A 15,318-nucleotide genomic window follows, 5' to 3' on the forward strand; every position below is an offset into this window, starting at 1 on the left:
GTTTATAACAAATCTCAAAAGTGAACACAAATAGGGCTAATCTATTATGCAAAAATGGCCCTAAAAGAGAGATTAGAGACAAGGGACAGCAGCTGGCCCCAAACAAAGGAGAGCCCTTCAACAAAGTTGAAGAGGAGCTCAAAACAAGGCACTTTACAGTTTATATCAAGTCTCGAAAATAAACACCAGTGAGGCTAAAACAACATGCAAGAAAAAGGCCTAAGAGAAGGATAAAGAGACAAGTGGTAGCAGCTGGCCTCAAACAGAGGAGAGCCCTTCAACAAAGTTGAAGAGGGGCTCAAAAAAATACATTTTACAGTTTATGACCAAATCCAAAACAGCTCACAAATAAGACTAAAATACCATGCAAAAATAGGCCTAAAAGAGATATTAAACACAAAGGGTAAGGAGAAGACCTCAAACAGCAAAAAGTCCTTGATCAAACATGAAGAGGAGCTCAAAATATGACTATTTACAGTTCAGATCAGAGCTCAAAAATACTTTCAAGTATGGCTTATAAATGAAGCAAAAAAATGCAAGTTTAAGGGAAATGTGTGTTTACCCTTGAAGAACAGTGAACCAGCAACTTTAGGACCAGATTTTTGAGCTTCCAACCTCTGCAAATGGCCTCCAAGTTGCTGGAATGGAGTGTGGAGGTGTGGTGCTATAGGTTGTAGTGCAAATGGTGCAAGACTCTTAGGGTTTTGAGGGTTGAAGGAGAGAGAGATGGAGGATTGTATGTAATGGCTCTAAACAATTTTTATAACCCTTGGAAATGAAGGGGAGAGGCTGGTTATATAGAGGGAGAGGGGTGGAGAAAAGCGGGGGAAAAAAAATTCGAATTCCCCCCCCCCTAAAAGGCAGCCCCTCGGATATAGGATCTGGGGGGAAACAGCTGGCACAGTTGGAATACACTTGGAGAGAGGATCATGGCCGACCAGGTTCAAAAGGTTCAGGGGGCCGGCCGGCTAGGGGTCAAAAGGGTCAATCAAAATTGCTAGCTGGCCATCCCAAAAAGGTGGCCTCCCATGTGTGCACAACACAAATATGTGGTCAAAACCCAAAAAATGTGAACCAGGAGAGAGAAAAACCCACTTTTAGAGGGGTTCAAAAGGGTCAGAGAAAATTACTGGTCGGCCTACCAATATTGGTGGCCTCCCAGGTGTGTACAACACAAATATGGGGTTTAGGGCTAAAGAAAGTGGCCCGGGAGTGGTCAACATTAGCTTTCTAGTGAGGAAAACGGGCGACGGAGAGCGATGAAGAAATAAAAATGGTTTTTCAGAAAAATTGCTGGCCTCCCACCCTCCAACAAGCTTTCTAATAATGAAAATAAGGTCTCCACCAAAAATAAACCAAAACGGATGCAAAACGGAGGTTCGAGGACCGAAACGCGCGGCCCGGGGCCCCAAAAATGGGCTGTTAAACATCGGAGGTGGCATTCGACCACGAAGTTGGTCTCTTGAGCCACAGTGTCCCCCAAAAGGCAGTAAATAAGATGTGTGCCGAAAACCGGAGCAAACGGAGGTGGTTAGCCGGTCCCGAACTGAGGCGCACGGCCGTCGGCTCTGAAAAATCGAAAACCGGGCTCCAAACGGAAAAAATGGCCTACGACCATGAAACGTAGCCTACGGCCACTGAGAGATGATCTACGAGACCTCTCCCTCCCTTCGAAAAGAGAAAACAGAGCCTGGTTCGCAAACCGAGGCAAAGCACGAAAGAGTCCGGAAGTCCGGAGGCAAGGCTTGCAGCTAGGACTCTGAAACTTCTGAACGAGCACAATATGCAATATCACCGAGCGCTCAATCAGTGACGTCTGAGTCTTAAGGTCGGTCAAAAATGGGGTGTCTACATGCACGTTTTCAATCCGTACCGAAAGAGTCACACATCACCGCAGTCAAACGCATTTTCAGATATCTTGTCGGCACTCCAAATTTGGGATTATGGTATCCTAAGGGGTTTGAACTTTTTGATTACTCAAATGTCGACTTTGTGAGATGTAGACTTGACCGAAAAAGCACTAGTGGCACTTGTCATTTTCTTGGACACTCACTCACTTCTTGGTTTTGCAAAAAACAAAACTCAGTGGCTCTGTCAACTGCTGAAGAAGAATATATTGCCGCCTCTGGGTGTTGTGCACAATTGCTTTGAATGAAACAACAACTTCAAGATTTTGGACTTCACTATGATCATATTCCTATAAAATGTGATAACACAAGTGCCATTAATCTTTCAAAAAATCCTATTCAGCACTCACGCACTAAACACATTGAAATAAGGCATCATTTTCTAAGAGATCATGTACTCAAATGTGACATTGAACTCGAATTTGTGCCTACAAATCGTCAATTAGCTGACATATTTACCAAGCCTCTAAATGAAGAACAATTATGTTATATTAGAACAGAACTTGGTATGATGAATTCTCCAATATAATGTTTATATTAAAAATAATTTTTTTAAATAAATAATTAAATAAAATATTTCTAATAATAATAAAAATAAAAATAAAATAATAATAATAATAATAATAATAATAATAATAATAAAATTATATACATATATTTTCTCTCTCTCACCCGCTCCGTCTCTATCTCTCACTCTCTCTCTCCTTTACTCTCTTTTTTTCTCTTTCTCTTGCTCTCTCGCTCTCCCCTTCTTCCTCATATCCTCAACCGACTCCATCTCCACCCTCATTATAGCCTACAACCAGCTCCACCATCCACCATCCACCATCCACAAAATCATCCATCACTTTCATCACTACCATCATCCACCCAAACCCCTCACCAAACTTCCGAACTCCATCACTTCTCTACCCAAAATCTACATCACCATATTTACTGATTCATCAAATTCCATCACCGATCCATCAAGTTCCATGAATGATCCATCAAGATCCGTGACTGATCCATCAAGATCCATTGTCGATCTACACAAATTCGTCACCGATCTGCCTAATCTTCTCCATTTCTTCCGATCATTAAGGTCTTCACCGATCAACATGTTAAAATTCTTTTTGCACTGTGTTATATTTTTTTACTTGTTGTATGTGCTCCAAACTCTCTTGGATTTAATAATGGTTGCTTCGACTTTGTCTGAAGAAATTGTTTTTATTTTTATTTTCTCCTTTTATGCTGATGCACTTGGTGTAGTTGTTTATGGCCGGATCTTAATGGCCCTTGGTATTATAGATTGGTAATTTGTTTCTTCAAATTTGTGTAATTTTTAGTGCATTAATTTAGGAGGAGACTCATATACTTTGAGATTAACAATTATTATAAAAATATAAAATAAAAAAATGGGTATATTCTGTGCATAATTTTAGGGGGAGTATATATATACATATTTTTTTACTCTTTATCTGCAATACTCCTTATCTGCAACAACAAACCAATTTTTTTGTGCAAAGACAGAATTAAAAATAATAATAATAATAATAATAATAAATAAATAAATAAAGAAGAAATGCTCGCAATTTTATTTCAAAAAAAGAAAACATTACTCAATTACATGTAAATTTTCAGAAGGCTTCACAAATTTTTTCTTTCTCACTTCTCTTAACAATTTTTCATGAGCCTCTTTTACCTGCTTCTCTCTATTTTTGATTTCAGTGAGCCTTGGCATTATAACCGTTACATAATAATGCACCGTATTCTCCAACTATGCATTTTTCCTTTTTAGTTCTTTCTTCTCCTTACACATATTAACTACTTGTTGTTTTAACAAGCACACATCATCTCTCCATTGCTGATTTTCTTATACTCTTGCTTGTAATCGTTGTGTCATATTAGACACTGCGGTCATTGTCTGTGTACTAAGAGCCATAGTATTATTAATAGCATCGATATCATTTCGATTACCAATAACACTAGGACCCTCATTTACAAGCATAGCATGTGCCTGCACCACTGGTACCCTCTCATTTGCCTGCATTACAGGCACCTCATGCAGGTCCAAACCATTGATGGCTAAGGTAAGGAATGACATGATTACACAAGAAGCTGAAACAAATTTTTCTCTCAAACACTTGATGATTTCGTATCTTTGCCTATGATCTGTGTCACTTTTTATACACTTCATCGATCCATTACTCGATGCATATTTGCTCAAATCTTTTGTTTCTCAACATTTTCTGCGCTCGAGATGCTACAAAATCCCTACAATGATCTCGATAAGACCTATGGACCATTCTTCTATTTTTGGCATCTCAGATTATTTTACCAAATGCGTCTGTTTTCTATCTCTATATTTTATTTTGATGATGTCAAAAGGAGAAAAAAACATATGACTTTGAATTGCTGTGCATGCATGCGCTTTAAATATTTTATGTTATAAAATTATCAAATAACTTGTTAATTTTTATTTTGTGTCAAATCCATACAAATATTGCCATCATCAAAAAGGTGGAGATTGTTAATCATGTTGTTTAATTTTGATGATGTGTAAAATATTAATTGAAAATTTGTAAATAATATACATATTTTATATTATTTGACACAAAATATTATCTATTTAAAATATATATTGTATGATACATTTGTTAAAAATTATTTAAATAAAAAATATTTTTAAAAACTTTACTATTCACTTTTTGAATAATTAGGCTGATTACTATTCATCTTTTGACAAATTTGATATTGATTGGTTGTATTATTTTGACAAATTTGATATTAATGAGTTGTCTTCTTTTGACAAAATTGATATGGAGTGGAAGGTTATATTTAATTTAAAATCTCTACAACATATACAGAAAAATAGTATATATGATTAGATCTATTATAAATATTACTTAAAGGGATTTTACTATATATGCAAATATTTGATTAGAATATTATATAGAATGCATATAATATAAATAGAATACATCACGTGAGCAATTAAATTTTTTACATTACATTGATTATATCATATTATAATAAAACAAGAAGAAAAAGATAGAGTTATATATTATAATAAAACAAGATGGAGCAAATCATTTGCTTGTTTGAAAGTTGTGAATTTTGTATAAAATTGTCTATAAAAACGGTGGCTCCATATTTAAAAAAAACAAAAAGAGAAAATCAGTTTCACTTTTACCTTTTTAATTATTCACATTTGCTGACTATTTAAAATCAACGGGCGTGCTTATGTAAGCCATGACGTCAGCAAGGAGCGCTTAACGGGTATATTTTTGTGTATAAATAGAAGTGTGTGTGTGGAGAAAAATCAAGAACTTGAAGAGAAAATTTTCTGTGAACTCCAAAATTTTGAGTATATTGTATTCCGCTCTTTCACTTTCAGATCTAAGTCTAGCCTTTGTTCTTACACTTTCATATCTACTCTTTGTGAGAGAATTATTGTAAAGGAGGGTTTAAGTACCACTTATTCTTATTCCTCATTTTTGTGAGAGATTTTGTAAGGATAAAGCATTTATTATTGAGTGAGGCTCAATAGATAAGAGTAAGTCCTGTACCAAATCCACAAGCTTGGTAGTGTATTTATTCAATTGATAGTAAAAAAATTCTCAAGGAAGTTCCTTGAGGAGTGGACGTAGGCCTGGCATGCCGAACCACTATAAATCTTAGCGTTTGATTTTCTCTCCCTATCTCTCTTACTTTTGATAATTATTATTTTATTTTTTTTTATGTATTAAAATTCTAAATATTGTATTAATTTTAATATTATGAAATTTTTAATAACTCAATTTAACCACCCTCTTGGGTTACGTACCGGGGATAACACATGACATTCATGAATTGAATCTATCCTTAGTTGCCAATCTTTCATGGTAGAAAAGCCAACAATAAATGCATGTTTGGGGGATATTCTGTGTGATTCCTATAGACTTCCAAAGCAAATTTAACACTATACGCACCTTTGCTTGAGGGGAATCCAAATAATATCATCTCTATTTTGAGGCTTAAAACTAGAAAAGTATGGCAAGTGTAAGCCTATAAGATCATCTGCCCCACTCACTATCTCATCCTCTAACCCATATCTATCTCATATTGCCACGTTGCCAAATTCAAAGGTTAGACAAATATGATATAGATTCAATTTATTTCCTGAGTAGATCAAGAAACAGTTATGTACGGGAAGCAAATATTCTTCGCTTCTGTACTCCTTCCGTCCAAGCCTTGCGTTACTCCAAACGGTGTCGCACAACCTAAAAGCACAAAGACGGTGAGCCATCCGGCGAGTCTGTTGCTGAAAAACTCCTCCAATGGTCAAATTAGCACCTTTAGAGAGAGAAAGAAGACAAAAGAAAGGATAGCTATGTGTAAGAAAAGATTGCAGACCTTTTGCATAGAGGCGCCACAAAACTTATATAATTTGTGCGCGCATTACCTTGCCCGTTCTTTTTTGGACATGTGGATGTACTATTCTCTCTTCGCCTACATACGTATGTGTCAATACTACCAAACAACATTAACCAAACCTCCAAACAATATTGACGCGTACGGATGACAGATTTTTTTCCTTGCATTCGAATTGGGCCATGTAGCACACACCAACCGAGCTAACTCATGCTCAGTCCGTCACACATCAACCAGGTTGGACTGGCTCTGGTCAAACTACCACGCACCCCGCAGCTCTTCTTGACTTGCATCTCGGTCAAGCTATGGGTCGCCCTCCTTAGCTGAAATGCACAGCTCGGTGGAGAGTCTTGCCACCTTCCTAATCTCTTCTCGGCCTGGCATATTTGCCCAATCAACATGCTCAATCCAGTCACGGGTTAAGTGGTCGACCTTGGTCATTTCTCTAGCCTGGTCAAATCCTGCTCACCTCCATGGCAAATCCCACCTAGTTTCAGAGCTTAGTTGGAGTCATTGACCACAACCCTTGGCCTTATTAAAGATGGCTGTTACTTGACCGAGCTTGTTTCTTGCCCCAGGCCGATTAGACATCTCAGTCCAACATGTGGGCATCCTTCTAGCTCAGTTATGATATTCAAGACTAGCCTACATCCGAATGTTGCTCAGCCCATCTGTTCAGCACAAATTCCCCTCTCAAGTTATATGTATCAATTCCTTTGTATCTAATAGTTCCATTATCTACGCCAAAAAAGATTTCATTTGTTGTATGACCTTGGGTTCTTTAATCAGCACTCCTTCAATATCTTCGGTTTTATTGTTTTGTGTTTTTGTCATCATTGCGGAGTTCTAGTCGGAAATTACACCAATAAACTTTGATCAATCCATATATATTATCACCAAGCAAAGGAAAAAAGCACTAAAATCTTCCACTAGTGACAGCAAAATAGCCGAGCCACAAAACTTGGACCCAAAAAATCCATTTTCTAGTACTGTAGCTAGAAAAATAGCAATTGGAACCCAATTATAACTTGAACAACAACAAAACACAAATGCTATTACCATCATATGAAGTACAGGCAGCATTAGGAGGATAAAGTATTTCATGAAATCCACCCTTACAACAATTACTGGAATTTAAAGCAGTATGTACATAAATCAGCAGAAACTGGAAACTGAAATAAACTGTTTGTTGGTTCATATCCAACAGAGAATCAGAAATGTAAAGCATTTCATATCATTATATACATGATAAGCATATGAATAATCACTGATTGACTATCCATCCAATTGGAAATGAAGTGTGCTGAAAATAATTATTCCAGAAGAGAGACTATGAAAGCATATACGATATGCAATCCTTTCAACCTCCCGCTGCTCTCCTCTATCCGCTGCTCAAAAGCCCCAAAGCTTCCCCTAAGAACTGCTGCTCTTCTTTCCACCAGTCACATAGGCCCAGTGAGGCTTAGCCTGAATGCGCTTCATTGCCTTCACTCCCAACGGGTTGTCCTTGCTCTGTTTCATCAAAGAATGTCAAGTAAGACCGCACCACATACCGGTAACATATTGTTTGGGATTGGCTATTTTATAAGCTAAAACAGTTCAATGTGTTTGGGAAGTTACCAAAAAAAATTACTTTTTTTGTTAGTGGAAAAGTACAGAGTTGCTTTTGGCTTTTCTAGAATATCCTAAACAGACTTACATCAACGAAGACAATGGTGTATATATAGTTCTTACCATTCGGCAAGTGCCTGAGTAAATGTTGCATATGGGATAATCGTGGGGGCAGCAACTAGAATAGTCTTCACAGCATGTGGCGCCCTCGAGTGGGCAGCATCCCCAAGAAAAGCAATAGTTGGCGTATTCATAGACACAGCAGCATGTGGTGCTCTCAGGGCAAGCATAGTAATCGTCACAAACGGTTGGAGGCTTTATTGGGGATGGGGGAGATGGACCGGGGTTGGGGGGATTTTGGCCGATCTTGATAGGGTAAGAAGGCTCAACTGCAATTCCGCATTTGCCTGTGCGAACAGAATTACGCTCCATCCTGATGTAGCCCCTCTCTCCCCAGCTTGCGCCCCACGAGTTCTTCACAATCCAGTAATCCACACCGTTTTCTGTACCATATCCAACAGCAGTAACACCATGGTCTAGCGCTGTCCCGCATTTTCCGGTGAATATGCCCTGAACAGAATGAATAAATAAAAAGGGATTAGACTACTTGGAAATTTCATCAATTTTAAATTTTCTAACAACTTTTGTTACACCACTGTCCTGTTGGATGCCTGTACTATGTGTGTTTGATGAAAAATTTCACGATATTTGGAGTTGCATAGTCAGTGGTGCAAAGCATATTGTTATCCACAACTCACTCTTATCATAGAAGTCATTGATTCATGAACTGTACTGCATTCTAACGAAACTAATAATTGTCTCGAGTATCATATATAGCAGTGCAGATGGTTAAATAATTGGATAACAATTTTAAAGAGATAACGAGCGAAGGCTATTCATAATATTAGGTTGCATTACGTTCATTCACTCTACTACCCTTAATGTAAATATCTAAACAAAGACTAATATGAAATCTTACCGAGTCATAGAGTTGGAAGGCCATGCCACCGGCTTCAATGGCAACACTCACAGGCTGATTTGCAACAGCCTTCTGCAAGGCCTTTTCATTGTTCTCAGGAACATCTTCATAATCATCAATGGAAACAACCCTGGCATTTTTCTGCATGAAAAGTAATTTACCAAAGAATGAGACAAAAATTATACTGTTTCTTAACCATATATACAAATCTTGACTTTGACACCAACCCTGTATTGGTCACATCTACCATCTCTAGCTTGGTAAGGGTAATCGTCCTCAGAATCAATGCCACCATTGTTGATGATGAACTCAAAGGCATAGTCCATGAGACCGCCATTGCACCCTTCATTGTAAGATGTGTCGCAGTCTACCAGCTCTTGCTCTGATAGCGAGATCAAATTGCCTGTCACTATTTGGTTGATTCCTTCCACGGCAGCAATTGTTGAAAATGCCCAGCAACTCCCTTCGTTTCCAATCAACCAATTAGTACCCAATCAATTATTAATTTTAAATATACGTAATGCTCAAGGCAGTATAATAAAGTCAACAATCTCGCTTAAATGTCTCCTTCTCTATTTTTTTCTTATTTCCATATTTATAGTGTATTGTTTTCGTAAAAAATTTAAAATAATTTATTAAGTCCTTGTAAAAGTAAAAGAAAATTTGTTTTCATTTAATTTGAAAACAAGCTTTATTCCTTCCTTATTCCCCCACCTCTGCCTGTGCCAACACCCCCCACTGGCCGCTACCAGCAACTTCTTTCGACCACTTCCGATCAACCTCTCTCACTTATTTTTAAAATCAAATTTTAAAACACATATCAAATATATTTTGTGTTTTTATTTTTATTAAAAGTAAATATAAAGATATTTAAATTTTTACGTAAATAAATAAAATAAAATAAAATAAACTCTACCAAACTATCCTAAAAATTAAAAATTAAGAGTGGGGCCAACTGGAATAAAAGGGCAAAGGACCAACAGGCCGAAGAAAATACCAACAGTGGACCACAACCAATATCTACAAAATGAGTTCACGGATGACGTATTGTGGCCATCCACGTGAAAAATGAATATTCTCGTTTATTGCCTTTGCAAGTTGCAACTCCGAAGACTATAAGTTAACGTCAACATGAATCCACACAATCAACGATTATGAAAAAAATTTAAATTATATTTATTGATTATTAGCTTTTAATTTGTGACAAAATTTAAAAACTTATCCACAAATTCTGATTAAAAAGAATTAAAAACCTTATAAACTATACCCAAACAGAACTATGTGCTCTATAAAACTAGGACCAAGGTGGATGTTGTGCGGGACACAACCATCACTGTTGTAGGTGGCCTGTTAAATTTATTTCAGGACCCATTTGGATAACAGTATACATGTAAAAAATTAAATTAATCGGATATCGAAAACTCTTTTATCAATGTGTATTTGTATTTAGTTTTATAATTTCAATCAAATTGATCATTATTTTTTAGATCTCTTTTGGAATATTTTCTAGTGTAATAACAACAATAATAAATAAATAAATAAATCAAAGGGGTATAACGGTATACAAAGCCAAAATGGTTTTGGTTTTGCATTAGGTTCATCCAAAAAAATAAAAAACAGACAACTGGCGGAACAATCATAAAGATGATGACATATTGCCAATCGCTCACCACCAAAATCCGTTGACTTAATCCTCCAATTATTATTACTTAAATATTCATGAATCTATTCACTAATCAGAGGATATTATCGTCCAATCACGCAAACCCACCTTGTTTGATTTAATTTGTTAACAAAAATAAAATAAAATTATTCATTGAACACTTCTTATGTTTTAGTTATTTGTTATTTTTTTTAATATAACTAACTTAGAAAGTAAAAATATTTGCCAAAAATATATATAAAAATGCGTTAATTTATTAGTTGTTTCATTTTTTATTTTTAGTTACATCTGAATTAAATATATTTCAATGTTAAATGTTTTACTTAAAAAAAAGGGAAAACGTAAAGCCTAAAATCATTTTTTTCAAGCTAAAAATCGTGCTACTTGATTGATTCGAACCAATGCGAGGGGTCTGGGCCCGACCCTTTCATGAACAAATTTTTTGTAAATGAATTTATTCGAACAATCTTTTTGGGTAATAAGAAAATTATTACAAAAATATAAACATTCATGTGACTATTATTTAGTAATTTATTTAAGATCTTTATTATTTGTAAAAATTAGACATTTCTTGATTAATCCCTTCCTTAATCAGGTCAAAGGCAGGTCACTCCAGTCGATATTAAAAAAATTTCAAAAAAAATTATTTTCTCATGGTGTGATTCCAATAATCGAATCCTAAGCAATTATGGAGGCAACACACTCGTCAAAGAGATATCATTTTTTTTTTTTATAGTTAACAGATAAAAATAATAATTAACTTAATACATCTAAATACCAAAATTGATAGCATCCAATAAAACAGGATTATTAAACAAAGGGCAAAATTGTGAATTTAAAAAGTAACAAAAAAAAATTAAAAAAAAAAAACGGAAAATAAAACATACCACAGCTCCCCTGGTCCTTGACAGCAACGACGGCACCTTTCTCTCTCCAATCGACGGACGCCGGCAAGGACTCGCCGACGCGGGGAAGATAGCGATCGCTCTTCTTGGGAGCCGAAAGTCTCTTCCTAGACCCAGACCTTGCTCCCAAATACATGGACCGGTACTCCTCGTTGGTTAGGTCAGCGAAACGGTTCAGACCCACCTTGTAGGTCCGGTTCTCGGCGTTGTGCTCGTCGATGAACCTGAGGTTGTCCTTGAAGATCTGAAACCTCTTCTCTTTTTCTCCGATGGCGTTGTAGGACTTGCCGTGTTTGACTAGCCACGACTCGTACAGACCCATCACTTCCTCGTCGGTCCTCGAACTCGATTTGTCGCCGTGCTTTTCGTTGTAGTTGACGATCGACATGTCTAGCGCCGATGAGAGCACGAAGAGAGTGAAAAATAGGAGGACGGCCATGGAGACGAAGGATCTGGGCAAACCCATGTTTGTGCTCTCTCTCTCTCTCTCTCTATTTTTCTTTGTTTTGAGGAGAGAGATAGGGGGGATATTGGTGATGAATTGGGTAAAGGTGGGGGAGAGCGTGGTTTATAAAGGCAAAGGTATTGAGTTTAATCCATGTATTAAATGTATTTGGTCCTATGAATTCGAAATAAAATATAAAATATAATAACATTATAAATATAATTATAATGATAAAATTTACGTACAATATGGGGTTTATTATTTAATGTACTGCTATTAATAAATTAATATTTATTATTTGAATAATGTTTGAGAGCTCGAATTTGATCTCCCCTAATTTCCCTAATCCCCAAAACGAAGTCGTTTTGGAGAATTTTTTCTTTTTTCTTTTTTGTTTTCTTTCCATTTTCGACTCAAACGCAGAGAGGAAGAGAGAAGAGAGAAAAAGAGAGAGAGAGAAGCAGAGGGAGAGAGGGAGAGATAGCCGCCGATCGTCGCCTCGCTAGCCGCCAATCGTCGCCCAGCCCAGCCCCGCCCCGCCGCAGCCCTGCCGTCGCAGTCCCACCTCTGCTTATGGCCCCCTCCAGTCCCCTCCTTCCTCCTCCTCCTCCTCCTCCTCCTCCTCCTCTTCCTCTCCCTCTCCCTCCTTCTCCGTCATCTTCTTCCTTCTGCTGAAAAAAAAAAAAAAAAAAAAAGAAATTAGGGGGATTTGGAGGAGCTCGTTTTCGAGCTCCCTAGCACGGCCGTTATTATTTAATGTACTGCTATTAATAAATTAATATAATTATGATACATGATATAATATAATATAATTATGATACATGATACATGATATAATTTTAATATTATTGTGCAAAGTAATATTATTGTTTATTATTTAATGTACTGCTATTAATAAATTAATATAATTATGATACATGATATAATTTTAATGTTATTGTGCAAAGTAATATTATTTTTTGTAACTCAAAAATAATTCATCTTTTTATCTTTTTTTCATCACATCACTTCTCTACTTTTCTGCACATTTTTTCGTAAAAAGATAAAAAATACACCTATTTAGGTCATCCCAAACCACCCCTGACGTCTCATATTATCAAGTCACTAGATTCAAATTCTTAAAAATAAAGTCAATAATGTATAAGTTAATATTTTTTAGCCTCCGTTGGAGAAGTGGGTTGGCTTTTTAATTTTTTGACTATTTTGACTATTTTAGTCTGTGTTAAAAAACTTGGTTTGAGAAGGGTTTTTAGTTTTTTAACTTTTTTGATTTTTTTGGTGAGAGAAGAGTATAATGATTATGAATTTGATGTGATATTTTATTTATTGTGGCTAAAATAACATATTTTTTCTTTTATAACTATTTCAGCCACAAACCAACTTGTCAAACACCACCTTAATAATGTATAAGCTAGCACATTTTATTTTAGATGTGAGAAGACAAATAAATTAAAAGAATAAGATTTACAAAGATAGATCAAGCCAAATACACAATGATAGAGATAGGAATGTTTTGAAAAATTGGTAAAAAATTAATTTTTTGACTTTTTTAATCTATTTAATTTTTTTGTAAGTAAAAAATATAAAAAGTGATATAATTTAAAATGAATAAAAAATTAAAAGTTAACTTTTTATCCACTTTTTAAAGCACCCATAATAAGAGTGACAATTTTAACTCAGATTTCTTTAGATCAAGAGTTTATAAGTGAATAATTATCCTAAAAATTTAAACGTTAAAAAAATGAGTTCAATAATGCAGGGTGGGCATATATATATATAGATAGGAGTAAAAACAAGGTGTTAAAAACTATTAACAGATAAATTATGGCTGTTGCCATGGTTAGTTCAGATTTTTGAGCACTTTCAAGTAGTTGTACGTTTACGTGGCATAAGTTTTAAAGGCTCTGCAAATTGGTTCATAAAAATATCATCCAAATAAATAATTAGAGTCAAAACGAGGACTATGCGGGCGGGAATGTGATTGGCTAGATGGATGGAAAATGCAAGCAGGAGTAGAGATCGAAAGTGAAGTCTAAAAAATAAAAATAAAATAAAAAAACAGAAAGCTTTGGATGACCCACCTCCAACATGAGGAGGGAGTCCGAAAATTCCGCAACTTTTGGAAAACCACGTTACTGTATTTATTATTAATCGTAATGCGTGAGGTGCATAGAATTTTAGAAAGTCAATAATTATTAAAAAAAAAATTATTATTTATTTATATTTCTTAATATTTTTATTTAGTTTATGTATATAAATCTTATTTCACATCATTAAAAATATTTAATATTATACATTATTGAAAATTTTAAAAAACTATCATACATTAGTAAATCATCACATATATAATAGCTAATTTATCTAAGAATTACTTCGGACAACTAAAAATAGATTAACAAAGGCATATTATAATTAACCAAAATGACTAATATATTAAATAAAAGTAACACTAATTTTGCTTAATAAATAGTAGATATTACATTAATCATCTCATATAATATAATAAATTAAAATAAAATTAATTTTAATTCCCGTTATATTCAATTAGTGGTTAAAATTTTTTTACATGCTATTTGTTTTTTCGTTATATTGATTCATTAAATACAAATAGGTTTGGAATGATTATAAAAAAATAAAAAATAAAAAGGTTCGAAAATGCGTTAACTTGAATTGACAAACTTAAATAATATAAATATTTAAATTATTAAAAAAAATTTAACATTATAAATATGAGATATTGTCCATTTGCTCAAACTCTAAATCCAAATAAATAAATAAATAAAATTTTAAAAAGAAGAAATTCGTGGTTTTGTTCTCAAAGGAAATAAGTTACTAAAAATAAATTTAATCATGAATTACTTCAACAGGATAATCAATAATAAAAAATCAACTGATGAATACATTTAAAGTATAACCCATATCTAATAAATTTTGATGTGTTCTTCATTTTCAATCTAACATCTACACTAAAAAAAAAATTAAACACAAATAATCAATAAGAAAGAAAGTTACAAATTGATAATAGCAGTACTTTTATAAATATAAAAAAAGAATAAAATCTCAATTAAATGACACATTATTAACAGAAAGAAAGAAATAAGAAAAAATACAGATTGTAACAAAAAAAAATTAAAAATATATCCATTTATATGAACTCACTTTCTTACAAATGCAAAAACTCATGCAAATACACATTTCATATGTAAAACCAAATATTTAAGATTTTTAGGCACCGAAAAGGGATCAGAAATGGCTCAATGTTGATTGTTTTCCCCCCTAATTTTCTGTTCATGGTTAATTTTGCAGGAACTTGTTTTTATATTGAAAAGATTATGCTTAAACAAAAGATATATATGGAGTTCTATCATGTTTAAAATTTGTATGGATAAGTAATTGATGATTTTAAAAGATAAAAT

General features: G+C 34.5%; 1 protein-coding gene across 1 annotated transcript; it reads right to left on the minus strand.

The window, feature by feature from the left end:
* Positions 1-7,323: 7,323 nt before the first annotated feature.
* On the minus strand, positions 7,324-12,162 carry LOC114300007 (cysteine proteinase mucunain). Its single transcript, XM_028244846.2, has 5 exons — positions 11,440-12,162; positions 9,117-9,352; positions 8,890-9,030; positions 8,034-8,480; positions 7,324-7,811 (listed from the first exon to the last, which is right to left on the minus strand). The coding sequence occupies exons 1-5, from the start codon at positions 11,921-11,923 to the stop codon at positions 7,713-7,715; spliced, it is 1,407 nt and encodes a 468-aa protein (XP_028100647.2). The 5' UTR covers positions 11,924-12,162; the 3' UTR covers positions 7,324-7,712.
* Between the last annotated feature and the right edge of the window lie 3,156 nt (positions 12,163-15,318).

This window comes from Camellia sinensis, chromosome 3, assembly GCF_055761805.1.
Source record: "Camellia sinensis isolate YWXY chromosome 3, ASM5576180v1, whole genome shotgun sequence".
Classification (NCBI taxonomy): domain Eukaryota; kingdom Viridiplantae; phylum Streptophyta; class Magnoliopsida; order Ericales; family Theaceae; genus Camellia; species Camellia sinensis.

Bases quoted from the DNA above. Each gene is read 5' to 3' on its own strand.
- LOC114300007 (XM_028244846.2), bottom strand. From the start codon at position 11,923: ATGGGTTTGCCCAGATCCTTCGTCTCCATGGCCGTCCTCCTATTTTTC. The intron at 9,031-9,116 runs GTTGGTGTCAAA...CTTTTCATGCAG, and splicing joins GTAGATGTGACCAATACAGG to AAAAATGCCAGGGTTGTTTC. The intron at 8,481-8,889 runs GTAAGATTTCAT...CATTCTGTTCAG, and splicing joins CCTTCCAACTCTATGACTCG to GGCATATTCACCGGAAAATG.